We start from the raw sequence: 27,538 nt of genomic DNA on the forward strand, positions 1-27,538 counted from the left end.
ATTTCTTTCTATTTTTAGTAGAGACGGTGTCTCACTCTTGCTCAGGCTGGTCTCGAACTCCTGACCTCGAGTGATCCACCCGCCTCGGCCTCCCAGAGCTAGGATTACAGGCGTGAGCCACCGCGCCCGGCCAGCTATTGCCTATAAATCCCTTGATAGAAGTAAGCCTGCTACATTTTGTCATGCTACCATCTTGGCTTTGTAGTCTTATTTTTGTTGTTGTTTTCTTTATTAACTATTTTTCATGCATTATTGTATCATAGTCATTTCCCATTTTACTAAAAGTACCTTTAAAATTAATTTTCAAAAATCCAACATATGGGACTATGTACTTCAGGGATTTTTTCCCCCCTATTTGGAGCATCTTGTTTGTTTTCAGATTTATATTCTCAGAAACAATGCAGCAATAAACGTATTTGCTCACAAATTTTTCTAAGTATTTCTATTTGTTTCTCTGGTATGTATTTTAGAAGCAAAATTTCTAGGCCACAGGATAAAAAAAAATTTAAATCTCTTGACACAAATAATCATATTGGTTTGCAGAAAGATCAAACACATTTATATGCCCACCTTCAATATATGAGAATGCTTGCTTTTCTGTCTCCATATAGTGTTAGGAAACATATTTCTTTACACTAAGATATCAGGAAAAAATATTATATCATTATTTTTATTTTTGGCTTTGTATTACTTGCAAAGTTACATACTTTATATATTTAATATGTGTGTAATTTTCTCTGTTGGAAACGTCTTAATCATGTCCTTTGTTCATTTATTTTTCAGGGTCCTAGTGATTTTCTTATTTATTTCTGTGAACAAAATATACAGTAAGCAGATTAACCATTTCCTATCAAAATTTGTTGCAAATGTCCCAGTTCCTTTAATTGTAATTGTAACGATTTTTGAATATATTTTTAATGAAATCAAATCCATCATATTTTTCTTTAATAGTTCTCTGTGTTGTTTTGTTTGCTGTGCATTCTTCACACAGCTTCAAAAGTATCTAAAAGTAACACAGGCTGTGACCCAGACTCAATACCAACAAATCGAGTTCTGTGTCATGAACAAAAAATTTGCAGAAGTTCATCAGTAAATGAGCATGTTTCCCCTGTCTAAATAATCCTTAGCTGCCCTCAGTGTAAGCCATTTTGGAGAGTCTTGACCACGCTAGTGAACTGTGCTATGGTTTGTATGTGATTTGCACCTGCCATAACTCATGTTGAAATTTGATTCCTAATATGCCTTTTTTAGGAGTTAGGGTTGCCTAGTGGGAGGTGTTCAGGTCATGGGGGAAACACTCTCGTTGATAGATTAATGCCTCTTGCAGGAGTGAGTGAGTTCTCACTCTGGTGGGAATAGACTAGTTCCTGGGAGAGTGGATTATAAGCAAGCCCAGCCTCTCCTGTGTGTCTCTTTGTACACACTGCTTCCCCTTCTGCTTTCTGCCATGAGTCAAAGCAGATAGAGACACTCACCAGATGGGTTGCCTGGCCTTAGACTTTCCATCTTCCAAAATTGTGAACCAAATAAACTTTTTTTTCTTTATAAATTACCCAGTCTCAGGTAACACAAAATACAACATGAAACAGACTAAGAAATTGTGTCTCAAGTCTATACCTTGAGTCCTGTCAAGTCCATCCGTGGTTTGAAACATAGGTTTAGTATTAAATAAGTAACCTCACTTTATTTTTTAATCATTCGCTTATTCTATCAACAAATATTTGCAGAGTACCTACCCTGAACTTGGTTAGATTGCAGAGCATCCCAGTTGCAAACAAAAATATTCCCTAAATTAAGATCCAATATCTAAGGAGCATATTTAAGTGAATTGTTGCACAGCAAACATCTGGATGAGCTTACTCTTCTCCCTGCATCTGTTTGACATTTGGGGTCATTGGGGTTGCCAATAATAAGGGCCAAACAAGGAGCAGGTAAAGAAAGTGAGAAGCAGAGCGTGGGTATCTATTAGGCAGCATAAACAAAGCTGCAAATGAAGAGGTGGAGTAAACTGGGTCCACCCTGGAGCTAGGATCTGGAAATAAGCCCTCCGAGGCGTGTCCAGATTTCTGCTCCCAAAGGCAATGATGACAAGCCCATTTTGACTCATCTCCAAAAGAGTCCCTATCATCCTCTTCCAACCGCATTTCTTTAGGATTAAAAATTGTATTTGGATTTAGATTAAAAACATAATCAAGGACATGTTCACTGCAAGACAATTTTAAAATCTTCAAGATCTGGAAAAAAGGCAGCCAAGAACCAAGAAATGCAGTAGTGGAAGATGTTCCTGCTCTCCGACAAATAAAATAGAGATGCCATTACTAACCCTGCCATGTCTCCCCACCCCCTGCACCAGCTAATTTATGAGGGTCATCAGTTTAGCCATTTTACAGCCTCCTTTATAAGTTGTGCTAAGACCAAAAACAGCAGAGTGCACTGACTCAGCCCCATTGTTCCTCAGTAACCTCAGCCAGTGGCTCTTGATAAATAGCCCCTGACTCTTTTCCTATTCCCAAATAAATGTGAGCTTTCATTTTCCCAAATCATTATAGTTCTGGTAAGTGCCTTTTTTATAACCCTCTTTGTATACAGTCATTCATTGCTTAACAATGGGGATATGTTCTGAGAAATGTGTCATTAGATGATTTTGCCATTGTGTGCACATGATAGAGTGCACTTACACAAACCTAGATGTTATGGTCTACTACACCCCCAGGCTGTATGGTATAGCCTAGTGCTCCTAGACTACAGACCTGTACAGCATGTTACTGTACTGAATACTAGAGGCAGCTGTAACACAATGCTAAGTATTTGTGTATCTAAGCATAGAAAATGTACAGTAAAAATTGGTACTATACTCTTACCAGACCACTGTCCTACATGTAGTCATTGGTCAAACATCTTTATGCAGTGCTTCCAATCATTGTATCCATTTACAGACTCTTTGTATAACACTCCACCCCATCCCCAACGGATTGCATAGATCTCCTGTTACTCCTCCTTGTTTCCTTTTGTGATTGCTGAAAAAAGTGCTTGCAGAATTGAGATTGGTATATTCTCTCTCATACTCTATCTCTCTGCCTCTTCTTATTTCCCCAATTCTTTTGAATCTGAGAATTAAAATGATGAGAAATGTAATAAGATTAATGTTAATGCCCCCCACACGCCAATTTATCTGTTGAAACATAATTGCCAATGTGATGGAATTAGCAGATTGGGCATTTGGGAGGTAATTAGGTCATGCATGTGGAGCCTTCATGAATGGGATTAGTACCCTTATAATAGGGAGCCCAGAGAGCTCCTTCCCCTCTTCCATTACGTGAGGATACAGAGAGAAGATCAGCAGCGGTGACCTGAGAAGTGGGCCCTCACCATGCACCAAATCTGCCTTGATCTTGGACTTTCAAGACTCCAGAACTATGAGAATAAATTTTTGCTGTTTATAAGCCACCCCGTCTTTGGTATTCTGTTATAGCAGCTCAAACAGAATAAAACAAGGAAAAATAAAACAGTGCCCACAGAGGAGAAATAAAAAAGCTTTGATTCTTCTCTAAACCTGGCTGGATCATAACTCAGCGTATGCACTTCTAACAGCAGAAAAGTGAAAATCTTTGCCAGACAAATAGCAAATTCCCCTGCAGGGTGGTCTGATACTTCTCTAGTTTACAGACCACAATGCTCTAGGACCATATGTACAGACTGCTGCATACTTTACTTAGGATGGGTCAAAAGTATCTCTTCTGAATGTTCTAAATATTGGAATTCACAGGGCTCTTTCCCTTCTTTCCTGCCAGGATTACTCAGACCCAATGTGAGACCAACACTGGCCAGACAAAACATGGACTCAAATAGATTATCTGACCATTATTAAATAATAGAATTCCTTAAATTGTACAGTTTAGATATCACAACAAATAACAATTATTTGGTTATATGCTTGGCTCTGTGCTAATCGCAGGGTATATAAAGGGAAATAAAATGTACTGTTATCTTTGAAGAACTCACAGTCTAGTGGGAGGAGATGGACAAGTTAATAAATAGTCCAATACAGTGCAGTACACATTCTGAAAGAACAAAGAAAAAGTACCATTAAAACACTAACCACAAAAGCATCTTGAAATATTAAAGAGGAAGTGATCAACTGAACCTAGGATGCCAAGAACATTCATTGAGCACCTCCTGTGATCCTGTCACTGTGCTAGCCACCGGGAAGGTAGAAGTGAACACACAGCCTATCTTCCCATAGTTTAAAATGAGCTGGAGAGAAAAACCTAGGACAAATAAATCCGTAAGTTAAAGTATAATTATAATAGTGGAAAGTTCCAACAGAAAATGAACACAATGGTATGAAAGGGAATGATGGGGAAAATTAATTAATATTCAGAGATTTAGGAGGGGCTTTTAGAGAAAGTGACATTATAGTTCAGACATGAGAGACAAGTCGGCATTAGCCAGGAAAGGAGTTAAAAAAGAGGTTTCCAAGCAGAAAGATCGCATGAGTAAAGACCTTGAGATGAGATGTATGATTAAAAGAAGCCTGTATAGCTTTAGCACAGTAAAGTCAGGAGTCCCAGGAGATGGAAATTTAAAAGCTGGGATGAAACAATTTAAGATCTGGTCGGCCAGCTAAGGAGATTGAATTTTAGTCTAACTGCAGTTGGAAGCCATTGAAGAGCCAAAACATGGGGAGTAAAATTTCTCCCAAATGACTCTGAGTCCTTATCATACATTTAACTGAGCATGGCACAGTGCTGCACAGACACTATTTGATCCTCTGGAGCAAGGCCAACCTCTCTGTAGCATTCTCCTCTCCTGAATGAATTCCTGCTTTCATTGTCAATGATCACATCTCCTCATTGAGGATTTAACTGTTCCCTCTGTCCCTCCTCTTTCACTCCCCTCACATGCCTATGTCTAGTGCTTATGTCCCCGGAATGCCCTGCAACCAAGCTGATCTGGGGTCCTCTCATGTCCTAGGATGTTTTCCCCCTCTAGCTTCCTGGACACCCAGTCCCCTCAACCTCCTTCCCTATTTGAAAACTCTAACCCTTATTTCTCCTTCTCTGACTCTCCCCAGCTCCCCTCTTCTATGGTTCGGTGTGTCCTGTGTTCATGGGTGAAATGGGTGGAAAGAATCAGACTCATTGAATCTGGGAGGGACAGTAAAGTAAGTGCTTATGGTCTTTTTCTTTGCCTGTATTTTCTATCCTGGCTGAAGATATGAAATATTTGTGTTATTATAGACTATATGTCACAACTTACATACTCATATCCTGTTTGGCATTTCTAGAATTTCTAGCAGGTGTTTTTCCTGTTGGAAAGTATGATAAAGATATCCAGGGCTCATCCACATCCGGTTTTTCTCTCCTGGGCACATGAAAGGATGAGACTCCCCCTCCCTTTGCACCAAGGTGGGGCAATATCACCCCCCCAATGTGCTGTGTGCAAAAGTGATATGTGTCACTCTCAATCCAGTGCACTTAAGTGCATCATAAGACTCTCCAGAGCCCTTTTTCCTTACTGCATTGACCATGAAGGTCTCATGTTGCAGATGGCGCAGCAGAGTTGCCATATAGAAGAAAGTTGCTGAGTGATCCTGACCTGCAGTGAACCTGAATTCTCTGTTAGCACTTGGTGATGTTTGTTACCACAACATAGCATAGCATATTCTGACTAATACAGAAAGACTGTGAGAACTGACCAGACTCCCTTCACACATTATGCCTATTCCCTTGTAAGCATTCTCATTGTTTTCATAGGTGTGCTTTATTGCCTATGTTTGGTAGGAAGTTTGATTTTTTTTGTTTGTGATTATTCTTGTTAATTAGCTGTCCCCCTGCTCCTAACTAATGTTCTTGTAGTAAATAACAATAACCACTTCACTGATTTAATATGACAAATAAATAGCACAGACTAGATAATCAAATTTATTTCAATCTCTCCCTTCATTTCTTCTCTTTTCATTCTTTCTCTTTTACTATCTTCTTTCCTTCCCTACTTTTCTTTTCTTTCTTTCTCTTATTTATTTCTCGTCCTCTCTCCTTCCCACCCTCTGCAAACAATAGCTGCTTAACAAATGCTACTGATTACCTCTTCGTTGGTAAAAATAAAAAATGTCCAAGTGCTAAATACTGTGTCCTTCTTGTCTTCCCTTCTCTTCTTCCTTTTCTCTATTGTCCAACCTCTGAACCCTGACTCTCGTCCAGAATAACTCTTGTTTTTTCTTCTTTGACATGGTCCGGGCATTCAGTCTGACAGTTTGGGGGAATGTTGAGAGTGAAGGCTTCTACTTCCCAGAGTATTTTGGGGGTTCCTAGGCTACACGGTGAAACCCAATTTCCCCAAATCTCTTTATTCTTAATACATACCAGCCCCATTTTCTATAGAAGTATTATTATTACCATAATCAGAAACAGGAGATCACAAAAACGTTTGACAAGGGGACTTAAAGATCTTTAGGCTCATGGTGCCAGCCTAAATTGGTGCTTCCCTCTCTAAGGTGGTAATTGGTCTAAAGAAACAAGATTTTAAAGTGCATTAAAAATGATAAAAGATAAGCAAATCTTAAGCTAGCCAACCCTTCTGGTACCGTGTGACAGGGATTACACATATATAAGCAGCTGGTATGGGGCAACAGTGCTCCTCTACTCACTGATATGATTCTGGCCATTACTTTTAAGGTCCTTCTTTATTCTTAAACTTACCCAGTTCCTGTCCTTTTATTTTGTCTCTAGTTTTCAGCTTTAAACTCAACTGTTGTCCTATTAGCAGATAATGCTTCTTGATTTTATTCTTCAAAGTCCTCTGTCCACTATGTTTGTGTTTGGACATTTCCTCTGACTTCATTTATTTTAGGTCACCCCTCAGAAGCCCACCTTAGCTCTAACCCTGGCAGACCAGCCCAAGATGGAACTAGGAACATGTGAAGCACCTAGAAATTAAGTCCTTTTAAAAGTGAACAAAATGAAGTGTTAGACCCAAAGACCATGATGTGCTAGAGCCAGCTTGCACTGTCTTGTGAGAGCTGATTGTTAGGTTTTTAGGAATTTTGCAAGTCAGTTGTTAAACATAACCATTATTAGAAGATAAACTATACACATGTAATGGGTGCGTTGTGCATCATCTGGGGGATGGACACGCTTCAAGCTCTGACTCGGGTGGAGCAAGGGCAATATATGTAACCTAAACATTTGTAACCCTGTAATACATTGAAATAAAAAAAATTAAAAAAAGAAAAAATAAATAAACTTTTAATTAAGTAAACTACGTTAAAGGCAACATATGCAAAACTCATCACCTTAATTCTTTAACTAGATGTTTATTATTTCCTATTTTCTGGGGGTTATTTTCTTCTAATACATCTATATGATGGAAATGCTATAAAATGGTGCAGGACTGTGCCTGTTTTCTCAACTTTGTGTTCAGTGACGTTGCCCATTGTGAAAGTATTTATATCATGGAAATCAGCAAGTGCTATAATTGAGGGCTTTTCCCCCATACATCCAGCTGCTAAACATATTGGCAAGCACACTGCTACAAATGGGTGGCAGTATCTTTAAGATGTGTTTACTGAAGATAAAGGCATGAGGTGGCGAAAATACTTATAGTAATTTCTGCAGAACCTACTCTCACACTGTCCCCTTCCTAAACAGGACCCTAAATCACCCAGCCATGCAGTCAGCATGGCACCTTGCCTTTGGCTGCAGAACTGGGCCCTTACTGTTTTAAGCCAAGTGGCTTACTTCAAACCTCAGACTACAGTAAGTCTGGTTCAAAGATTATTCATGATTCAGATCAGGCCAACTGTGGCCACTGAGGCTAATTTGAAGGGACCTGAATTTGAGCTACCAGGAAATCCAATCTGTCATTCTTGCTAGATATGAACAAGGAATCATAGAGCCCCCGCTCCCCCCGGAAGACACTGGTATCATCTTGGAACCACAAATGAAAGAGACTACCCAAGAAGGAACATAAACTGAGGAACTAGAACCAAGAAACGGTGGGAGGAAAAACTAGGTCTGGACCAGACCTTCCTTGTTTGAAAATCTAATCCTAGATTTTCTGTGAGTCAATGAATGTCTCTTTGTCTTTAGTCAGACTGAAGTGGACTTTTAGTTACTTGCACAAAAATGATTCCTTTCTAATACATGACATGGAATTTTTATCTTTATATGAGATTATCTAATAATCTAACTGCAGGTAGAAAGGAAATACTCTTCACCTTTCTTATTATGACTTTATATGTCCATATGCCTGACCCTCCAACAGAGAGCAAGCTCTTTGTAGGCTGAAACATTTTAGTGCACATCTTTGTATCTGTAGCTAACTTAACACTGTACGTGTAAGTAGAGAGCAAGGAGTAAGTGCTTAATATAGATTGGCTTAATTGAATTGATTAGTAAGTCAGGGAGAGGTTGTGCAAGAAGTGAAATGAATCAGAGTAAATTCCTCTTCTTTTCTTTGGCCAAGCAACCAATTTGAATCCATCTGTTGTCATTTGTGAATGTCCCAGGGAAAAAGGAATGAAGCAATGTAGCTCTTAGGTCCAACAGTCTAGTCTCTCAACTGGAAGAGGTTATAGTTTTCTGCTGGGATAGAGTGAAAATAGGTCTTGGTCTTCTAACTGGCATAAACACTAAGAAAAGTCCTTTGGTCTAAGTTTTCATGATGTCAAGTATCTGGATAAGAATTAAAATGTGCAGTCAACATGCCTCAAAAAATCTACACATGTGATAACACATTGACAAAAGATCCAGTTACGTAACTGGACTTTTCATTTTCTATCCAAGAGTCTGGGTTGCTTATGTCACTGAAAGTGATGATGAGTGTGACAGTCCCAGAACTGAGTGAACTGTGGTTCTGAATGAAATTAGTCCCTTATGACCCAGGAAGGGAAATGGATCCGGATCACTGCAAATCAACATGAGTGTTTCAGTTACATCTCAAGGTAGAAAGAGAAAATACCCATGGAAATAGGAGTGCTGCCTGCCTCTGCTTTCTCACCTCTTCCTTGTTTTCTTTCTTCCACAACCCTACTGCTGGCCAACATACAATGTATCTGATTTATTTATATTAATTTAGTCCTCTGTTTCTGGGAATGTAAGCTCCAGGAGGGCAAGGATTTATCTTTATTTGCATTCACTGCTATATTCCCAAACCCTGGCCCACAGTAAATGCTCAAGAAATATTCATGAAACAAATGAATGGCCTTTACAATGGGCTTTTGCCAATCAATTCATAACTCAGAAACTAAAATAACCTGGTGGGGGGGAAAAGGTGTTTTTTTCCCAAATTAAATTAAAAGACCCTGTGACTTAATGAGTTCTGGCTCAACTACAATCTAATGTTTGACTAAGCAACTTGCTTAACCTTTTGCCCTCTCATGTCTCCATCTGGAAAATGGGGAGAACAGTACCAGCCCTATATTCTTCAAAAGTTTTCAAGGATCTCAAAAGAGGCAGTGGCTGTAACAGTATTAGGTTAAAGATTCAACGCAGCAGCTTAGCATTGTTTCATTAAATTAAACAATGATCTCAATTGTCCTTTTACTCATAAAACTGAAAAAATTCCATTATTTTTCAGCTTCTGCTCTCATCCATGGTAGCAACTATGCATTAATCAATTTTATATATTTTTATTGCTTCCAACGTATTGTTTTTATTAATTTTAAATAAAAAAAATTCCAAACAAAACTGCCACTTCTGACACTTCAATTTTGCCTTCAAAGTCACAAACTTTTTAAAGATAAAAATTGACATACTCAACAAATCCAACTGAACTGGTGTTTATTTAGACATGTGAAATGGCATTTCTCAAGGATATTCACTCTTTCCCCCAATATGTCAATAGCAAACCAGGCTTTTTTGCTGTGGAAATTTTACCTAATTCTCTTTTCATTTTCCGTTTCAGAGAAAATGAAATTCCATTTTGCGGGGTCTCCCTTTTCCATCTATAAAAAGAGACCCTGTACCTTTAATAACAGAAACCCGGTTGAGACGTTTCTCTCCAAACTTGTTCCCTGGCTTCCAAGTGACGAAATCAGCTGTAATTTGAGAGCAGAGAGATCCTCAGGATATCTGTAGCCAAAGGAAAGGCTTCACATTCCCACCCAGTCCAGGAATTGAAATAGTATCAGAGGGCAAGAGCCTTTCTCTGCAGCTACATGCTCCGTCTCCCAGGAGCAAGGGGGAACTCCGAGAGGGGGGCAACAGCGCCAGCGTCCTGCCAGAGCCCCCGAGGACAGGTCCCCCGCCTGCGATCCGGCGCCCGGACAGAGCCCGCGCGGGACTTGCAGCCACCGAGCGCGCGCACGGCTAGGTGCATGCTGCGCTCTTGCACAGCCACATGAAGCCTGCTGGGGAGCGGGGGCCAGGGTGCAGCGAGCCGGCCAGGACGGAGGCGGACGCCGTCTCAGGGAGGCACTGACTCCCACGGAGACCCCCTTCCCGGTGCCCGGGCGGCCGTGTCTTCTCCTGGGGTCCCTGGCCCTCCTGCATATCCAGAATGCTGTTCCTGAAGTTCCTCTGGATGAGTTTCTTCTGCTACCTGTGTCAGGGCTACTTCGACGGCCCCCTCTACCCGGAGATGTCCAATGGGACCCTGCACCACTACTTCGTGCCCGATGGGGACTACGAGGAGAACGATGACCCCGAGAAGTGCCAGTTGCTCTTCAGGGTGAGTGACCACCGGCGCTGCTCCCAGGGGGAGGGGAGCCAGGCAAGCAGCCTGGTGAGCCTCACCCTGCGGGAGGAGTTCACCGTGCTGGGCCGCCAGGTGGAGGATGCCGGGCGCGTGCTGGAGGGCATCAGCAAGAGCATCTCCTACGACCTGGACGGGGAGGAGAGCTACGGCAAGTACCTGCGGCGCGAGTCTCACCAGATCGGGGACGCCTACTCCAACTCCGACAAGTCCCTCACTGAGCTGGAGAGCAAGTTCAAGCAGGGCCAGGAGCAGGACAGTCGGCAGGAGAGCAGGCTGAACGAGGACTTCCTGGGGATGCTGGTGCACACCAAGTCCCTGCTGAAGGAGACGCTGGACATTTCTGTGGGGCTTAGGGACAAATACGAGCTGCTGGCCCTCACCATCAGGAGCCATGGGACCCGGCTGGGTCGGCTGAAAAACGACTATCTTAAAGTATAGGAGGAAGGGCACAGATAGGAGGGAGAGGGAATCGAATCAGCCCCACTGTGGAGGGTGGGGGATAGAAGATGGGGCTACAGTTCCCTTATACCTACTTTTTTTTTTTTCATATCCAGATTTGCACTTTGAGAATGAATCTGAGGTCATCTTTAAAAAGAAAGAAAAAGTTCAGAGTTGAGTAATATTGTTTTTTGGTTTTGTTTTTGTACATTATTTATGCGATTGTTATGGATATATCACCTGGGAAGAACAATTTAAAGCAATGCCATTCCTAGAGGGCTTTATAACTCTGCAGAGATACTTGTTTCAGCCACATCTAAAAGGACACAGTGTATGTGGTAGGGACTGATTAAACTTCTCCATCCTGGAGATTATTTGGAAATAGCCAAAGATTATAATGCATAGCTCCCTTCGGCCTCCAGCCTTCTCTCTTGGGCTCTGAAAGCTGTCAGAGTTGCCTGTTTTTCAAATGAGGTCCAAGGTGCTGCTCGGCGTGCCTGCCAGATCATGGCAGGAGCTTGTTTCTTCTCCTTTTCTCTCTTATTTATTAACCATGGTCAGAGAGTCGGTTTTGTTTTCATTTTTTTTTTTGTAAGAGTATTGTCAAGAAACTATGTGCAAATCATTCTTTGCAGGGAGATTTCCGAAGTGCCTCTGTATGTGTGTGTATAAGTTAAAGTGGCCACATTTAAGAAGTCCAAGCTCTGCAGTGGTTGCACACTCACGTGGGATGTGCCGAGTCTCTACGCCTCTCATTGCATGTCTATGCTTTGTCATCAGTGCTACAGTAAATTACAGAGAAGTAGATACATTGCTTAAACATACCCCCAAATACCTATGATTTAGGTTACCAATGTATTCTTTCTCATCTGGGGGTTTTGCTTCTGTTTGCTTATGGGAAACTTGTACTGCAAGTAGGGAGAATTCTAATTCTAATAATTCCTTAGCTAAGTTTTATTATTCAGACAATAAATATGTTTTCATATAATACTGGCTTATTTTCTAATTTACCTCTGTAACTTTCATATTTCAAAAAGAGACCAATGCCAAAGGAGAGAGAAGGATGGGATTTAAGCCAGTTTACTTACAGTATATGATAAAGAAGGCAGAAGGATAGCTACACATTTGGCAATTCTCCTCTCCCCAGCCACCCTTACCATCCTCACAAGAAAAAAAAAAATCTAGCCCGTGCCAGTACTTTAAATTTTATCTCTACTGGTGTGCTTAAAAACTCCAATTTTCTCTAGTTTTACTCCATAGACTCAACTGGACAAGTTTATGACAAAGCTCATACCTTACATGCCCTCATCATGCAGAGAAAGCATTCTATTCTAAGTTATGAAAACTACAATGGTGCTTAATAATTTTGAAGCCAGATCTACATTATTTAATTAATGGCTTAAAAAGTTGGAAATGCACTTTAATTCATGTCTTTCCCTAGCCAATCCTCACTCTTACCTTAAATTTGCTTTTTATTCACATATATGCAAAGACACACACACACTCACGGGAAAATAAATAAATCTTCACATTCTGTTCAACAGAAATCCATTTTTTCTCTCCCATACATGAGGGAGCCAGGTTTCTATTCCAATGAAGTGTCCCATGTTCTCCTATAACAGTAGGGAAAAGTGAGGCCCAAAATGGCTAAATGACATCCTCAGCTGTTTGTAACAGTCCCAGGTTCTTGAATTTATGGCAGGACTTTCCCCAAACTGCTCTTTTTAAAGGATACTGAGAGATGAAAGAGGGAGGCCTGAGGCCTGAACCTTTGCTTAACTATCTTATGGTTTAAAATAAAACACAACAATGTATGGAACAATAATTAAAAATCATTCATAATTTCTTTAGCAGCCTTCTAGACTTGTGTGCGGGAAGAAGGTCATTTAAAACAGTTTATTTCTTTATTCTAAAAGTATGAGGAAAAAAATAACAGCAAAGGCAAAGACGATGATATTTGGTGCTTAAATATTTATAGTTTGAAGTCACAACCCTTTGCATCTCAAAAATCTCTTATCACTCACTTCACCATGGTCAGGTCTAACCCAGAGACATATCAAATGTCATCTCCTTGATCTTCCCAACTGAAAGAGGAGGATATCGGACATGTAATAGTGATGAAAAACTATTTTTTTGTGTGAATTCTGATTTCAACCAATTGGTAATGGTTGCGTATGATATTATGTTAAGAAAGATTCAAAAGATACAGAAGTAGAGTTCTGTCCCTAATTAGAGATGTCTTCCATGGGTGCAGCAAGGGGAATGGCAACACATCTGCTATAAATTTGAAAACCCTGAAATAGATGATGTATGGGGTTCTTTCCAGCACTAAACATTCTGTGATTCCTATAAAACCAGAACAAAATTATCTGGCATTAAATCATTCCATTCAAGGTTAGATGGAGGGCCAGTAATCCCACAAAGTCTTATGTAAATGGCCGCAGAGGGCAAATGGGAATTTCCAGGTGGGGAGAGCAACAGTCCTGGACTGCCACCCCAGAGGCTAGCATCGCAGGCCTTTCCAAACCCTCTTATGGTGGGAAGCCAGCCCCACTCAGATCCTTCCTCCCTGCTTCCTCATCATTCTCATTAGACTTCGTTACTCACCCAATGACAGATTCTCTTTTAAAGTAGTGGCTCATTATTTTCTTAGACCATGAAATATTTTGAGAATCGGAAGAAAATCACAAACTCTCTTCTCTGCAAAATCTACTTACAAATATATCCATACAATTTAGGATTTTTAGTTATTTTTATAAGTATTTGTTGACCATTTAATCTGCATCAGGCACTGAGCTAGGCTGTGGGTAATTCTGGGATGTTACAAAGACTTGAGACTTCACCTAAGGACCAAAAGTTTAAAAAAGCCTCTTAGAGTTTTATTTGGAACAGGGAGCATCTATTGTTATTGTTGTTAGTTAGTTATAAAAATAACAAAATAGCTAACTTTTTGGAAACTCGGTATTATTGGCAAGACTCTGAGCTAAGAACTTTGCCTGGGTCATGTCTCTTAATTCTAACAACCAACTGTGTAAGGAAAGCATTTTAGAAAAGGAAGTAATGCATATCAAGCACTTAGAATAGTACCTGAGACAGATAATCCTCAATAAATGTTAGTTGTTATTACTATTTTTATTATCACCATTAATTTTATAACTGAGTCCTGGAAAGCTTAGATATGGTTTTCAAGATTAAAACTGTGTGATGCCTTATATACTTTACTATGCTCTCATTTTAACTGATGATTATCTAGTGGGATATATGAGCAAATAAAAGAAGAATGTGGAGGATAGGGGTCCACTGGGGCTTCTAGCCATCCACTCCAAATATTCTCCAGTACGGTTCAGATTCCTGATAATGTCCAGCAGTCAGAAGCTAAGTGGCTCTGCTGTTCATAGAATTTCTCATTGCTGCTTTCTCTGTGAGATGCATTGCTCCGTACTACTAATTCCCACTCTCTCAATCTAACCATGTGAAAACTTCCATGTACCTGCTTTGAAGCAGTCTGCAGGTGTCAGTCTATCTGGAGTCTGTTGATGAAAGACACCAGGCTACTCCAGCCTCTGCAACAAGCAAAGCCAGGCCCACAGACGTCATCCAAGGCTGGCAGGTGCGTAACGCATGGCAGCACCGAGAAGCTGTCCAATAGTTCACACGCTTTTCATTGCCTTTTAAACTCTCGTTTATAACTCTGCTAAGGAAATGGGCTCAAAACTTGCTGAGAGAAGCCTTGAAATGCAGATTATAAACTATTTTAATAAGTTATAAAAATGCCCATGAACAATATGAAATCACACTAAGGGGCAGTATGGTCAAATTTCCTTGAGGCATTTTTTTCAGAGGATGATTACTAAAATCCTTTTGATATGGAATGTTACCTGGATATAAAATAGAAATGCTAAATGTGGTTTGTATATGCCTTACTATAAAAGGGATAACGATCGGAGACATAAGAAGTCTTGGTTAGAAACAGAATACAGAAATGTGTAACAGTAATTCACCAGTATAAAGAATGGGATTCTGTAAATCATCTTTGTAATCTGGGAATTGGATGGTCCTTAGGAATACTCTTTGTAAAGTCAGGATGTTGATGGATATGTCATTCATCAAATATTTTTAATATGATACCATATGAGGTAGCCAGAATAGAAATAGTTTATAGATGTGTGAGGAAACTGACACCTAAGCAAAATATTTGGGTACAGCGATGTCGGGGATTAGAGTATGCACAAGGTTCTATGAAAGTTCAGCAAGAGTAATTAGAATTGTCTGGGAAATGTAAAGCAGTGTGTCTTAGCCTGCTTTGTGCTGCTATAACAGAAATGTCTGAGCCTGGGTAATTTATAATGGACAGAAATGTATTGGCTCACCATTCTGAAGGCTGGAAGTCCAAAATCAAGGTGCCAGCACCTGGCAGGAGCCTTCTTGCTATATCATCACGTGATGGAAGGCAAGAAGGCAAGAGAGAGCAAAAGGGGGCCAAACTCATCCTTTTATACTGACCCCAACCCCACCTGTGAGGGTGGAGCCTTCATGGCCTAATCACCTCATAAGGGTCCCACCTCTTAATACTGTTACCATGGGAATTAAATTTCAGCATGAATTTTGAAGGGGCTAAACATTCAAAGCATAGCACAGTGTAAATAAAATAAGGATTTGGCATCATCACACATTCAAGAGATACAGGAGTTTCATTCTTACTGGGAGTGTTATTGTTGCTTTGCTTTTTTAATAATGTATTTTTCTGATTAAGAAGTCATATCTGCTGAATGCCGATAACATGAAAAACACAGTAAGGACAGGAAAGACAAAAATCATTCATATTCTCAAACTCCTTCTGCCATACACCCATTATTTGCATTTTGGTGTATGTTCTTTCCATACTTTTCCTGCATGTCTATGTGTATATTTTTTTAGAAAAAATGATATAATCAACACACTGTTTTGTTGCCAATGTCCATGTTAGATATTAAGTATGTTTAACTGCTTAAATCGCTTTAAAATGCTTAGATTTTAAATCCACAATGTGTCGGAAAGCAGAAGCTGTGGATTCTAGATTTTGCCCCACAACGTATTAGCCATGCAACTTTGAATGAGTCTCTTAAATGTTCTGAAATTTAGTTATTTTGTTTGCAAAATGAAGATAATAATAGTATTTATTGAACAGGCACTGCTCAAAGTATTTTCCATGTATTACTTTATATAATCCTCCTAGGGTTATATTTCAAGTAGATATTATATTTTCTAAATTTTTCAGATGAGGAAACTGAGATACAAAGAGCCTAAGAGACTTGCCCAAGTTTTCACAGCTAGACAGGAACAGAGCTAAGGTTCAAACGTACAGTCTGACTCCTATACTTCCCTACTAGCCACTAAATGGTACTTTCCATTTCTGAAGGCAAGAGATTGGAAACATGATTTTTTAATTCTCTTCCTATTCTAGGATCTATGATAAATGGCCTGTGAAATGAGTATTTTCCTTATATAACTTCCTTAATTGAAAAAATTCAAACCCAAGTTCTCTCAAAGAAATTTTTTCTTTCTCTGCTTGATTTTATGTTGAGTAAAGTATAAATTTCTTACACCTGCCTGTGTCATTCTGTGTTTCTTTGCCCAAGAGCAACTGGCTTCTTGTTACATTTTCCAAGAACTTTCATATGTGTTAACATGTTGCCTGTAACAATGTTTTATAGATGCTGAACTAGCAAGGATAGTTCATGGTTTTCACCATTTAGCAGGGCGTGCCCTAATGGTTACAGCTACCAAGTTATTCTGTTAGTACTTCCTGAATTCAAATATAAAGATTTCTTGTCCTTGCAAGTCTCCCAAACTAAGAAACATATAGTATTAATATTAGACAGTGCTATGTACTATTTTAGATAAGATGATTTAAAACGACCTCTCTGAGTAAATAGTAGGTATTTGAATTGAGCCTTAAATCTTGAGTAGAAGCCAATAATGTAAATGTCAGAGGAAAGAGTGTTCCTGGTAACAGAACAGCAAGGACAAAGTCTGTCAAGCAGAGACAACTTTATATGTTTGACAGAAGAAAAGGAAAAAAAAAAAAAAACCAGTGGGACCATAGCAGAATAAACCAGAGAAAAAGTGAAATAATTTGAGTTGAGAGGAGAAATGCAGCTAGGTAACAGAAGAATTAGACTATCATCAAAAGAAATGTGCGTATTATTCTAATTTCAATGGAAAGGCACGGGGTTGGGGTGGGCAGGAGGCATCTAAGCAGAAGAGTGATATGATCTGCTTTACACAAAAAGACCACCATGGAAGGAGATTAGTCTGGAGGAAAGCAAGAGTGGAAGCAGGAAAGCCACTTGGTCACATAGCTAGTAGGTCATGCCAATCATGCATGATGGAGGCATGGTCTAAGGTGGTAGCGGTGAAAATAGAAGGAACTTATCTTCACCTTGCACAAATATGTCCAAGTGTTGCTTTTGTCTGAGAAAAATATGTGTCAATCTTCCTAACCTGCTCCTACATTGATCCAGTTCTCCAACTCTTCTTCTCCTCGTTCACCTTTGGATTTGATGTTAGCACCGCCTCCCTCTAATTCTTGATCACCTTCCCTTCCCTGCTCTCAAGGTATCTGGATATGTATAAATCGGATTAAGTTGCTTTTCCCAGTTATATCGGCTAATATGTGAATCTCAGATGACCTTTCTGATTCTAAGCCCCAACTCTGTTCCACCAGCCCGAGCCCTGTCTACCCTATTTGATGGGCTAGAATAGACAGATCTATGAAGGTGTAGATTTGCACTCAACCACAGGAATGCCTCACATAATATACTATTGCACAGAAACAACTGTGATTGGACTAATGTTTAGACATCTTCCCTTTATCAGTGATCTTGAGATACAAAAATGTTCCCTTGAGGATTTCCAATGAACTCAGAATTTTGCATTGCCTTGTATTTAATAATAAGGACATGTGACATTCTATTTTGACTATAGCAAGCATTTACTTTGATGGTTTGTGTATTTAACCATTTCCCTGCATTTTTCTTCACAAGAGCTTATCTATATAAGCTATATCTAGATACAAAAATGTTCTCTTGAGGATTTTCAATGACATCAGAATTTTGCATTGCCTTGTATTTAATAAGGGCATGTGACATTCTATTTTGACTCTAACAAGCATTTACTTTGATGACTTGTATATTTCACCATTTCCCTCTTGCTTTTCCATGAAAAACAGAAGATATTTTGTATGTCAACAGCTTGCTGTTTACAGAAAGAAACCTGACAGCAGTGATTAATGAGGTAAATTCTCCATGCTCCAGGGTTGGCAGTAAAGGCTTGCATTTTCCAGTGGTGAAAAGTTTCCTCCTGCAGGCAGTTAAGGAAATGTGTTTCCTGAATGTCTTCTCTTGCTTTGATCTTTTCCCAACTCTCATCTCAAGACCAAGCAAATGAGGTTGCTCCCCTTAACTTTCAAAATGTAGGCTTTACTGGCAGTCCCACACTGAGTCAACCACTAACATTTTCCACAAGATTCTACTACAGATTACATTATAAAGAGTGGAAAACCTCGTGGGTTCATGTTGTTTTGAGTTATATTTTTGCCTTCCCTTCAAACATGAGTTTTCTCCTGCCTGGTTCCTTTCTCCCCCTTGCCTCTGCCAAGTTCTTTCTCTCCTGTTCTCTCCTCCCTTGTTCTCTTTCCCTCTTTGCCTGAGACAGGATGGATCCACTGTTAGGAGCATGAGAAGTGGAGACAGAATCCTATTCACATTGTGCCTCTGCAACTTGTTAGCTGGGGAATCTAAGCAAATTGTGTAACCTCTTGGAGCTCCAACATATAGTGCGGAATATGACACACACTTTGCAGGGTTTTTGTAAGGATATGATAAGCCAGTGTGGAAAGGACTTGCTATAAGACTGAGAAAAAGTATCACTATTCTCACACAGTCTGGTAATATGAAGTTAGTTCATTGAGGATCCTCTTTTAAGAAGGGATACCTTGAGTGTTCTTTGGTTGAAATAAAAAAGATTATGTTTCAAATAAGCCTTAAGCATTCTATGTATTTCCTATAAAACAATCTTGTCCTGTTTCTTGTAGGCAGGCTCTTCAGAAGCCGAAGATGTGTTTGTTCCCATTCATGTAAGAGAAATTCCTATATACCACAAACACTCCCTTCCTATTTGAAACAAGGGAATGAATGCTATAACAGAAATAACAGAAAACGGGCCTACCCTTTATTTCCAAATGTTAAGCGTGCCTTTTCTTTATGCCTTGAGCATGGGGGTGATACCAATTAAAGAAACTTGAGAATTCTGGTACATAGAGAACTACAGTGAAAGAACTCTCAAAACTTGGCAAATAGGTTACCAAGTGGAAGAGAATAAGAATATTAACTACAGAGAACTAACTACATATTAGGTCCTGGGTACCCTGGCAAAGTACAGTTTTTAGGCTCGTAAGACTGAAGCCAGACCCCAATTGTGGTGACAGTCTCGAAGTGACCTCAATACGGAAGGCATTAGAGTGACAATATGAACCGTTTTATGTTACCCCAGACTCAGTAAGTCCAGCACCATATGATTTTGTGCCATGAACTGCCTGGTACAACTCAGTAGTCTCCACAAGTCAAGAGCTTGCCAGGGCTGGTAGGTTGGACTGATCCAAGCCCTGTTCCAGCTCTGACGTACGTGGGCTTCACTGGGAGTACCTGGGGACACTTGCATGTAACTTTGATGAGTTTCCTGAAGTGAGGAGGCAGCTTGCTAATTCTCCAGCTTGCCTGCCTCTCCCAGTGCAACTCTGCCTGGCCTGCGAGGGAAGAAGTCTTCACTTAGTTGAGCAAACATTCAGGGTAGTTCACGGTGGTCCCTCTAACACACACCCAGAAAAGACTGGAATCTGCACCCCCTTCAATACAAAAGCAAACAATCTGGCCCAGTGAACACTTATCCATGCTTATGTATAGCTATAAATATAAGGAATGAATAACCATACTTCTTTTCTAAATTAAAGGCATTTTGGTCACTTGAAAAAGCAGAAAAAGGATAATCTTTAACTGTTTGGCTCAAACAAAAACTCATTCAGGCTTAGAAATGGGCAAAGCCCATATTAATGATAAATACTCATCCCACAATCACATTTTCCACAGACCCTCTAATTTCCAAGAGTCTCACCATAACAAGAATCGCTGTGAAAACTCTGGACTGACAGTTCACAATAACGGCATAATACTAACAGGATGTCAGGTTTTAAAGGGCTTTCCCATTTCTTCTGTAAAAATCTTGCCATTACCAAAACATGCAACTACTTTTGCCTTTAAATCACTGTTTTAAAAACAAAACAAAACAAAACAAACCTATTTTCCAAGGGGGCTATTTATTCATTCTTCTATACATTCAACAAATATTTATAAAGCACCTACTATGTGCAGTTGCTGTACTAGACTCAGAGGGTAATAATAGTAACAACAGTGAAATAGACAACATTTTCGTATTACTTATTATGTGCCAGAAACACCATTCGAAGTATGTTACATATATTTAACACAGGTAATTCTTGTAACAGCTTTTTACAAGGATTGCTTGTACACTGCGCAACCAACCTGTCTAGAATGTCACCTGATGCCTGTGCCAGCCCTTCTCTGTTGCTCGTCCTGATCCCCAGCCCTGCCACAGTCCCATCTCCAGCTATCAGCCTCTCCTGTCAAGCTTCCCCCCACCCCACCCTCAAATGTAACTGTAGTTCTGGAAGGACAAAGACATCTTCAGATCAGGAGTCTGGGTGTATATGGAGACAGCTCTTCCTCAGTGATCCCAGGAGATAAATAAAACAAATTTGGGATCAAACTGAAAAAGGAATAAGAGTAAATTACCATGAGAAGACCTTAACCCCAGGTTCAAGTGTCCAGACTGAGCCAGCCAACCTGAGTACAAAACAAGATTTCAACATTATGTTAACCTCTGTCGGGCTAACATAATAATAAAACCATACTTGTAATTACTTCCCTAGACACACTATTGGCCCTGAGAGCTACACAGTCTGAGAACATCAGAGATAGAAATAATACTAACAACTGGAGAAGCTAAGGCCTAAATAGGTGAAGAAACATAGTCCAGTTCCTATAAACTCTTGGTACTAAAGCCAGAGAATAAGCACAGAATCACAAATCCCGAGGACCAAGCTCATTCGTTCACCTGGCCATCAGCTGCTTGAATCCTCCCTATGAACAACAGCCCTGCCAAGTGATTATATGGCCCATGCTAGAATTATTCAAATTATCGGGCACTCCCTTCTCTCTAGGGGAATGCATTCATTTGTTGGAGAGTTCCAACGCATAAAAAGTCCTTTCACATTCAGAACTGAACTCTCTCTCCGTGTATCTTCTACCATTCAGCCCCTATTTATCCCTTTTCCACATCAACTTAATCAAATACCTGGTAGCTCCTCTGCCAGGATCAACATCCTCACTTCCTTCTAGCCTCCCTTACGTAACATAAACAATAGCCCAGATCTCTCAGCTCTGGTTTATTACTAAGAAGAAATGACTTAGAGTAGTTAAAAGCATGGGCTTTGCAGACAGAAAAACCCCTGGGTTGAATTTCAGTTCTACACTCATACTAATGTCCAAGGGCAATTTACTTTATCTGACTATACCTTGGGTTTCTTTTATATAAATCAGTAATAAGGATACTCACTTTGTAGGTTTATTCAGGTGAATAAATGAAATAACATACGTAAAATGTCTAGTACTATATCTAGCACTTTGTAGGAAGGCAACAAATATATTTGAATAGATGAATCAATGAACCCCTAGTTGAGTGCTTTGTCTAAATTTGGCACTAATAAGAGACTTCTGTAGAATGAATATCAAACCTGGAGAAGACTTGTGTGGGGAAAGGAGCAAAGGGAGAATGAAGGGGAAAAGGCCCCAGTGAGAGCCCAAAGCTGCCATAGTGAATGAACTTTCTATGTAGGGCACCCTCAGTCCTTTCTGTGTGTCACAAGTTCACCAGCCACCTGATAAGCAGTTGGCTTCACACTCTCTGCTGTGCTCAGGAAGAGGAGAGGAGGGAAGAGTCTTAAACTGAAGTCCTTTTCAACTAACTGGACTTTCTCATAAAGAACTGACCACATATGAATTTGAAGGCCCAAACACTAACTTATTTTGGGAATGGGATAAACGGTACTTTATATCTTTTTTCCCTCTAAAAAAAAACAGCTGAACAGACTTTCCTAACTCTTTCCCAAAAGCTTCATGTTTGGGCTGAGCTCAGCCCTGGACGGTCTCATTCTCAAGAGGAAGGCCTGAGAAAGTCATTAAAGGCAAGTGAAAGCCCTGGAATGGAAATACACAGGGAAAATGGAAATTCAATTGGCTTTCTCTCCCAGGTGATCCATCTTTTAATAACAGGAAGATGAAACCAAAGCAAACCGTCTCAAGGATAATGTCTCCTGAATCATTATAAAGTTAAATATCAGTTCAAGCAAGGGCTTGTGGACACCACCTGTCTTGCCTTGAATCATGGCTCCCCTCCTTATTATATGGGTTATCTGTGGCAAATAACTATAAATCCCTGGGCCTCAGTGTTTTTCTCTGTCAAATGGAGAAAATGTCCCTTATCTCATAGAATTATCAGGAAGAAGAAGTGAGAGAGTCCAGGTTGTATATGGTCTGGCATATGTTAAACTATGGGTCAAATGATGAACACCTGGAGTCCATACTTTGTCCCTCCCCTTGCCTGTTTGGCCTCTCCTTCTCATGCTATCTCCCTCCTCGCTCTTGGTAAAAAGAGAAAAACTGCACTAACACATTATTCATCTCACTTACCAACAAGAAGTTTACCAAAGAGGAAAACCACATGCCTTGGGGAAAGAGCATGACATTGAAGGAAAAGGATAGAGGCCTGGGATGCTGCTAAGAATCCTGCAGTGCTCAGGACAACCCCCTATAACAAAGAATTATTCAGCCCAAAATTTCAATAGTGCCAAGGTTGCAAAACACTGGTCTAGAATATGTAAAACATAAGGGTGTAGTGGGACAAGAGAGAGGTAGTAGTTATGTGAGGATCTTGAATATCAAAGATTTCTTCCCAAAAGTAATGGGTGTGGTATAGGATTTAAGGCATGAAGAAACAGAATTTTAAAAAGATTTGTATAACAAAGCTGTGTCTAATATATTGGAACATAGAGATACTAGAGAGGTCTAGGTATCCTGATGCAAATTGACATGTTTTATATAGTATTGTGATTATAATGCACCAGCATCTGGTTGGAAAGTGAAAGCATCTATCACCAGGTTAATTTTATCTCTTTTGCTAAAAACAAACAAAATGGCTTGATTTCTGGTCCTTCCATTGATTAGGGCTTCCTCTACACTTTGGCAAGACAATGAAAGGGGATGAGGGGAGGTGATTTAGTCTAACCGATAGTTTGGCATGTTGCAGACAAAACATCTGGTTCATTGGTGCTTTCATGTTTCACTTGGTGGTTTTAACATGGAGGAACCATAATGATTGTTGGATGCTCACTAGTCATCATTGTAAACCCAGCTGATCATAGGGTAGAATCAACTGTTCCTAAAATAAAGAATTATAGGTATATATCTTTAGCCTGAAAGATCATTTCTTAGAAGAAAAATGAACTCTAGAGTTGAAAATTAAGAACTCAAGCATAACTTACACATCCACCTCCTTGAGATTGTTCATGTTCAAATGCCCTCTCAAAGTTGCCTTATATGCCTGAGAGTTTGTGTGACTCATCAAAGCATTGAGTCAAGCTACATTTCCTAGACCAGGAGAAATCTTCCTGGAGAAAGCAGCTCCTTTTTCTTCATACGTGAGTTGCTGTCTGCTCCCAAAACCACATACCCCAAGAGGTTGCATCTACCTGGAAGGGGAATGATATGTTTTGTTTATGACTTTTCAAATTTATCTGCAAAGAGGAGACTCCTCATTTTAATTCATCTAAAAGAAAAATACAAGTCAGTGAAAGCTTTGGTTCCTTTTTTCTGCCTTTCTAAATTCTACACATCTTTCCAAGCCAAGTTCCTCTCACCTCCTAAAGCTTCCCCGGGGGCTACTATCCATGGTGATAAAATACATGACAACTTTGATTGTATTACTGTTGTCAGGCAGAAGATGAGAAAGAATTCTATGATCCATTAGCAATGCCTTTCATGTCATACGATGGGGAGGAGGTGATAGGTAAACCCAGTATCTGCTTTCCTCATCCTTCCCTTTATTGGCACTATCATTCACTGGGTGCCAGTGCTAGACACTGGTATAACAGTAGTGAACAACAATAAATATTATCCCTGCTTTCTTAGAGCCTAAAGTCTATCGAAAAGAGTCATTATGCAAATAATCATCTACCCTCTGATGAATTAAAGATAGCCACAATCGTTTGCTGCTTCATCTATCCGGAGGAGGTATCTACTTCCCTCCCCTTGAATCTGGATAGCCTTGTGACTTGCTTTGACTGATAGAATGTGGTTGAAATGACACCGTGCCAATTCTGGGCCCAAACTTTAAAAAGCCTGTAAGGTTCCTCCTTTGCACATTAGATGCGAGCCACTAAAGTATAAAGAACATTGGACTAGACTTCTGAATAAAAGATCCCAGATGAAAAGTGACCCAGGAAAGGCAAAGGCCATGCTGAACAAGCCAGGGCCAAAAGAGCTCCAAGCTAAATGCAGCCACAGGAGTGAACTCAGTCTTCACAATGTGGAGCAGGAGAACCAGCCAGCTGAACCCAGTCACTTAAAGAATTATGGGAAGTTTAAGTTGTTATTGTTTTAAACCACAAAATATGGGGGCATTTGTATGCAGTAATAAATAGCTAAAACACTTTATATCTAAAGTAGGCCTCCACCTCATTCCCCTTTCTATCACATTACCCTGTTTTACCTCCTTTATAGCTGTTACCACTACACAGAGAAATCTTGTGCAACAGGCACATTGTCTGTACTGTTTCCTGCAGTGACCCCTGTGTCTAGAACGAAGCAGATGCTCAATAAATATTTGTAGATTTAGTGCATAGATGGATAATTGCAACTATGACAGATGTAGTAACTGAGAAGGAGATGTTGCTGTAACAGTTGCTAATAATGGGATTAGATCTGGGGAGGAAGTTCAGGGAAGACAAGGCTGGTTCGGATAAAATCTCCATGTTATGTCCAGGATGTCAGTGAGAAAAGTATTTCTTTCTAGTTACTGTTCAATTGACCATTCTCTTATAAGTGACTTTGTCACTTTAAACTTTCTGTGGTGGCAATGTAAAAAAAATTTTTTTACAAATGCTTTTAAAGCAACTTGCTGAGGATCCAGATGTCAATCACCTACTTAGTTAAGTAGGTAAGAAATCTCCTGAATTCTAAGAATATTAACTTTACAAAAACTGCTTAAGAAAAAAAGTGTGACATCTACTCTATTCCTCTGCTAGAAATCTATGTTAAAGGAAAAAAAATTCTTTCTTATGCACTTACACACACACACACACATATATACATATATATATTTGCATCTTGGGTTTTTCTATTTTTCAATTTTTCCCTAAATTATTGTTTTAGCCTTTGGTTAAAGCTTAGTTTTGGCTCTCTTAATAGAAATATATAGATAAATTGTTGGCATGAAAGAAGCAGAAATTCAATTCTGAGATTAGTTCTCACAGAAAAATACTATCACTCAGTATATAGAGAGATAACAAGATTTAGAAGAACAAGTAAATACAGATTCTGGATTAATTCAGACCTTTGTTTGAATCTTTGATCCAACACCTCAACCATTGGAAATATTATTTAACCATTTATCTTTAAAGAATAAATTCTTTATATCCAATTTAAGAGATATTTATGCAGTTCCTTCTATGCCAGGTGCTGAGACTATAGCAGAAGGCAAGCCAGATAGCATTTGCCATCATGGAGTTTATTGTTTATCTAAAAAAAAGGTATTTGAAAAGTAAATTTTAAGTAAGCTGACAGTATTCTCAAAAGATTTTGATTTAGCAAAGTTCCCTTATAAAGTAGTTGAGATGATTTTGTAAAATCATCTTATAAAATCCCCGGGACTGTGCCTGGCTTACCATACGCGTAAATCAATAATTTGGAGTTTCCCAGCTCTTTGGCAATGAAGCAAAGTGGACACCTAATATGTTCTAGCTTTGAAAGGCTGATGAGGGAAAAAAATATCTTCCTATTCCCCACTATAATTCTAGTGTTTAGATTGGGTTAGTGAGTGACTGAATCAATACCTCTTATGCTTAAAAACAAAAATAAATGATTTCAGTGTGCAGCTTTACAGCACTGCCTGCCCTTTAAGGTCCAGAACAGTGTCCCACTCACCTTTTATAATCCCCTGGTGATCAACACAATGCCTAAGAAAGCATAGAAACTACAGACCAATGACAGGAGACCGGTCTGGACTGGCAGTATAAAGAGTTCTGTCTCTGCCGCTTCTTTCCTGTAAATCACATAGGCTCTACGTGCCAGCATCCCTGCTTGTCAAGTGGGTTCTGAAATCCTTGCTTCCCTTACAAAGTAGTCAAATGAAATAATTTAAGTCAAAATGCTCTAAAAACTGTAAGACACAATCTACGTATAAAGTAGTATTATTGTTAAGACACTTTCATGATTTAACCATCTACAGTCTGGTTTCATCCAACCATCTCTTCACTGAGACTCTTTTCTCAAAAGTTACCTATTGAAGACATTTGAGACAAAGCAGGCAAACAAAGTAGTTTTGTTGCCAGGGAAAATCAGCGAGCTGGCTGCCAAGCGCCCTCTCCCTTTGCCATTTACTTTGGTGAACTCAATAAATGCAGGCTCTGACCCTCAGTCTGGCAGTTCCAGAAACTCGACCCTAGCAGTTTTGTAAAGTTGATTATATTCAGGATGCTGACTCATGCTGATTTGGGTATATAAACTGGGGTATGTGTTAGAGAAAAGAAATAGAACTTTCAAACTATCTCTTTCTGTTGCATTTTCCCTACAGGAAAGCTACATGGAAGTCAATTTATCCGAAGGGACGTTGGTGGGCAAAGAATTGGATCCCTTGTAGTTAACTTGTGTGATTGGAATGTTTAACGATATCAGTGTGTCTGCTTTCATGATAAGGATGCATCTGCCTGAGAAAAATGGCTGTTTACACCATCTAATCAGGGCACTGTCCTCTGGCTTGTGTCTCTCTGCTTCTCCTTTGCTGGCCAACTTCACTTCTGAACGACACATTCTTTCTTTAGATAAGGTAATGCCTTCAATTCAGTCCTGTCTTACTGGCCTGGACAACATTCTGTCTCTTTTATGTAATGTTGCCTATTTCTGGCCTATTAAACCTAAAGTGTTTGTTTTATAGTTTAACTCTTATATGGCCATCTTATTTCTTTTTTTCTGTGTTCTTAGGGGGAACTTCAGGGTTGCCCCCTCTATCATCA

At 39.7% G+C, this 27,538-nt stretch overlaps 1 protein-coding gene across 1 annotated transcript; it reads left to right on the forward strand.

Moving 5' to 3' along the window:
* The first annotated feature begins 10,015 nt into the window (after positions 1-10,015).
* Positions 10,016-12,124, forward strand: FIBIN (fin bud initiation factor homolog). The gene has a single exon (XM_045557700.1). The coding sequence runs from the start codon at positions 10,501-10,503 to the stop codon at positions 11,134-11,136; it is 636 nt and encodes a 211-aa protein (XP_045413656.1). The 5' UTR covers positions 10,016-10,500; the 3' UTR covers positions 11,137-12,124.
* Positions 12,125-27,538: the final 15,414 nt, after the last annotated feature.

The sequence above is a fragment of the Lemur catta genome, chromosome 7 (assembly GCF_020740605.2).
Source record: "Lemur catta isolate mLemCat1 chromosome 7, mLemCat1.pri, whole genome shotgun sequence".
NCBI lineage: Eukaryota > Metazoa > Chordata > Mammalia > Primates > Lemuridae > Lemur > Lemur catta.

What these genes read in the sequence shown, in the direction of transcription:
- FIBIN (XM_045557700.1), top strand. Translation starts at nt 10,501, where the DNA reads ATGCTGTTCCTGAAGTTCCTCTGGATGAGTTTCTTCTGCTACCTGTGT.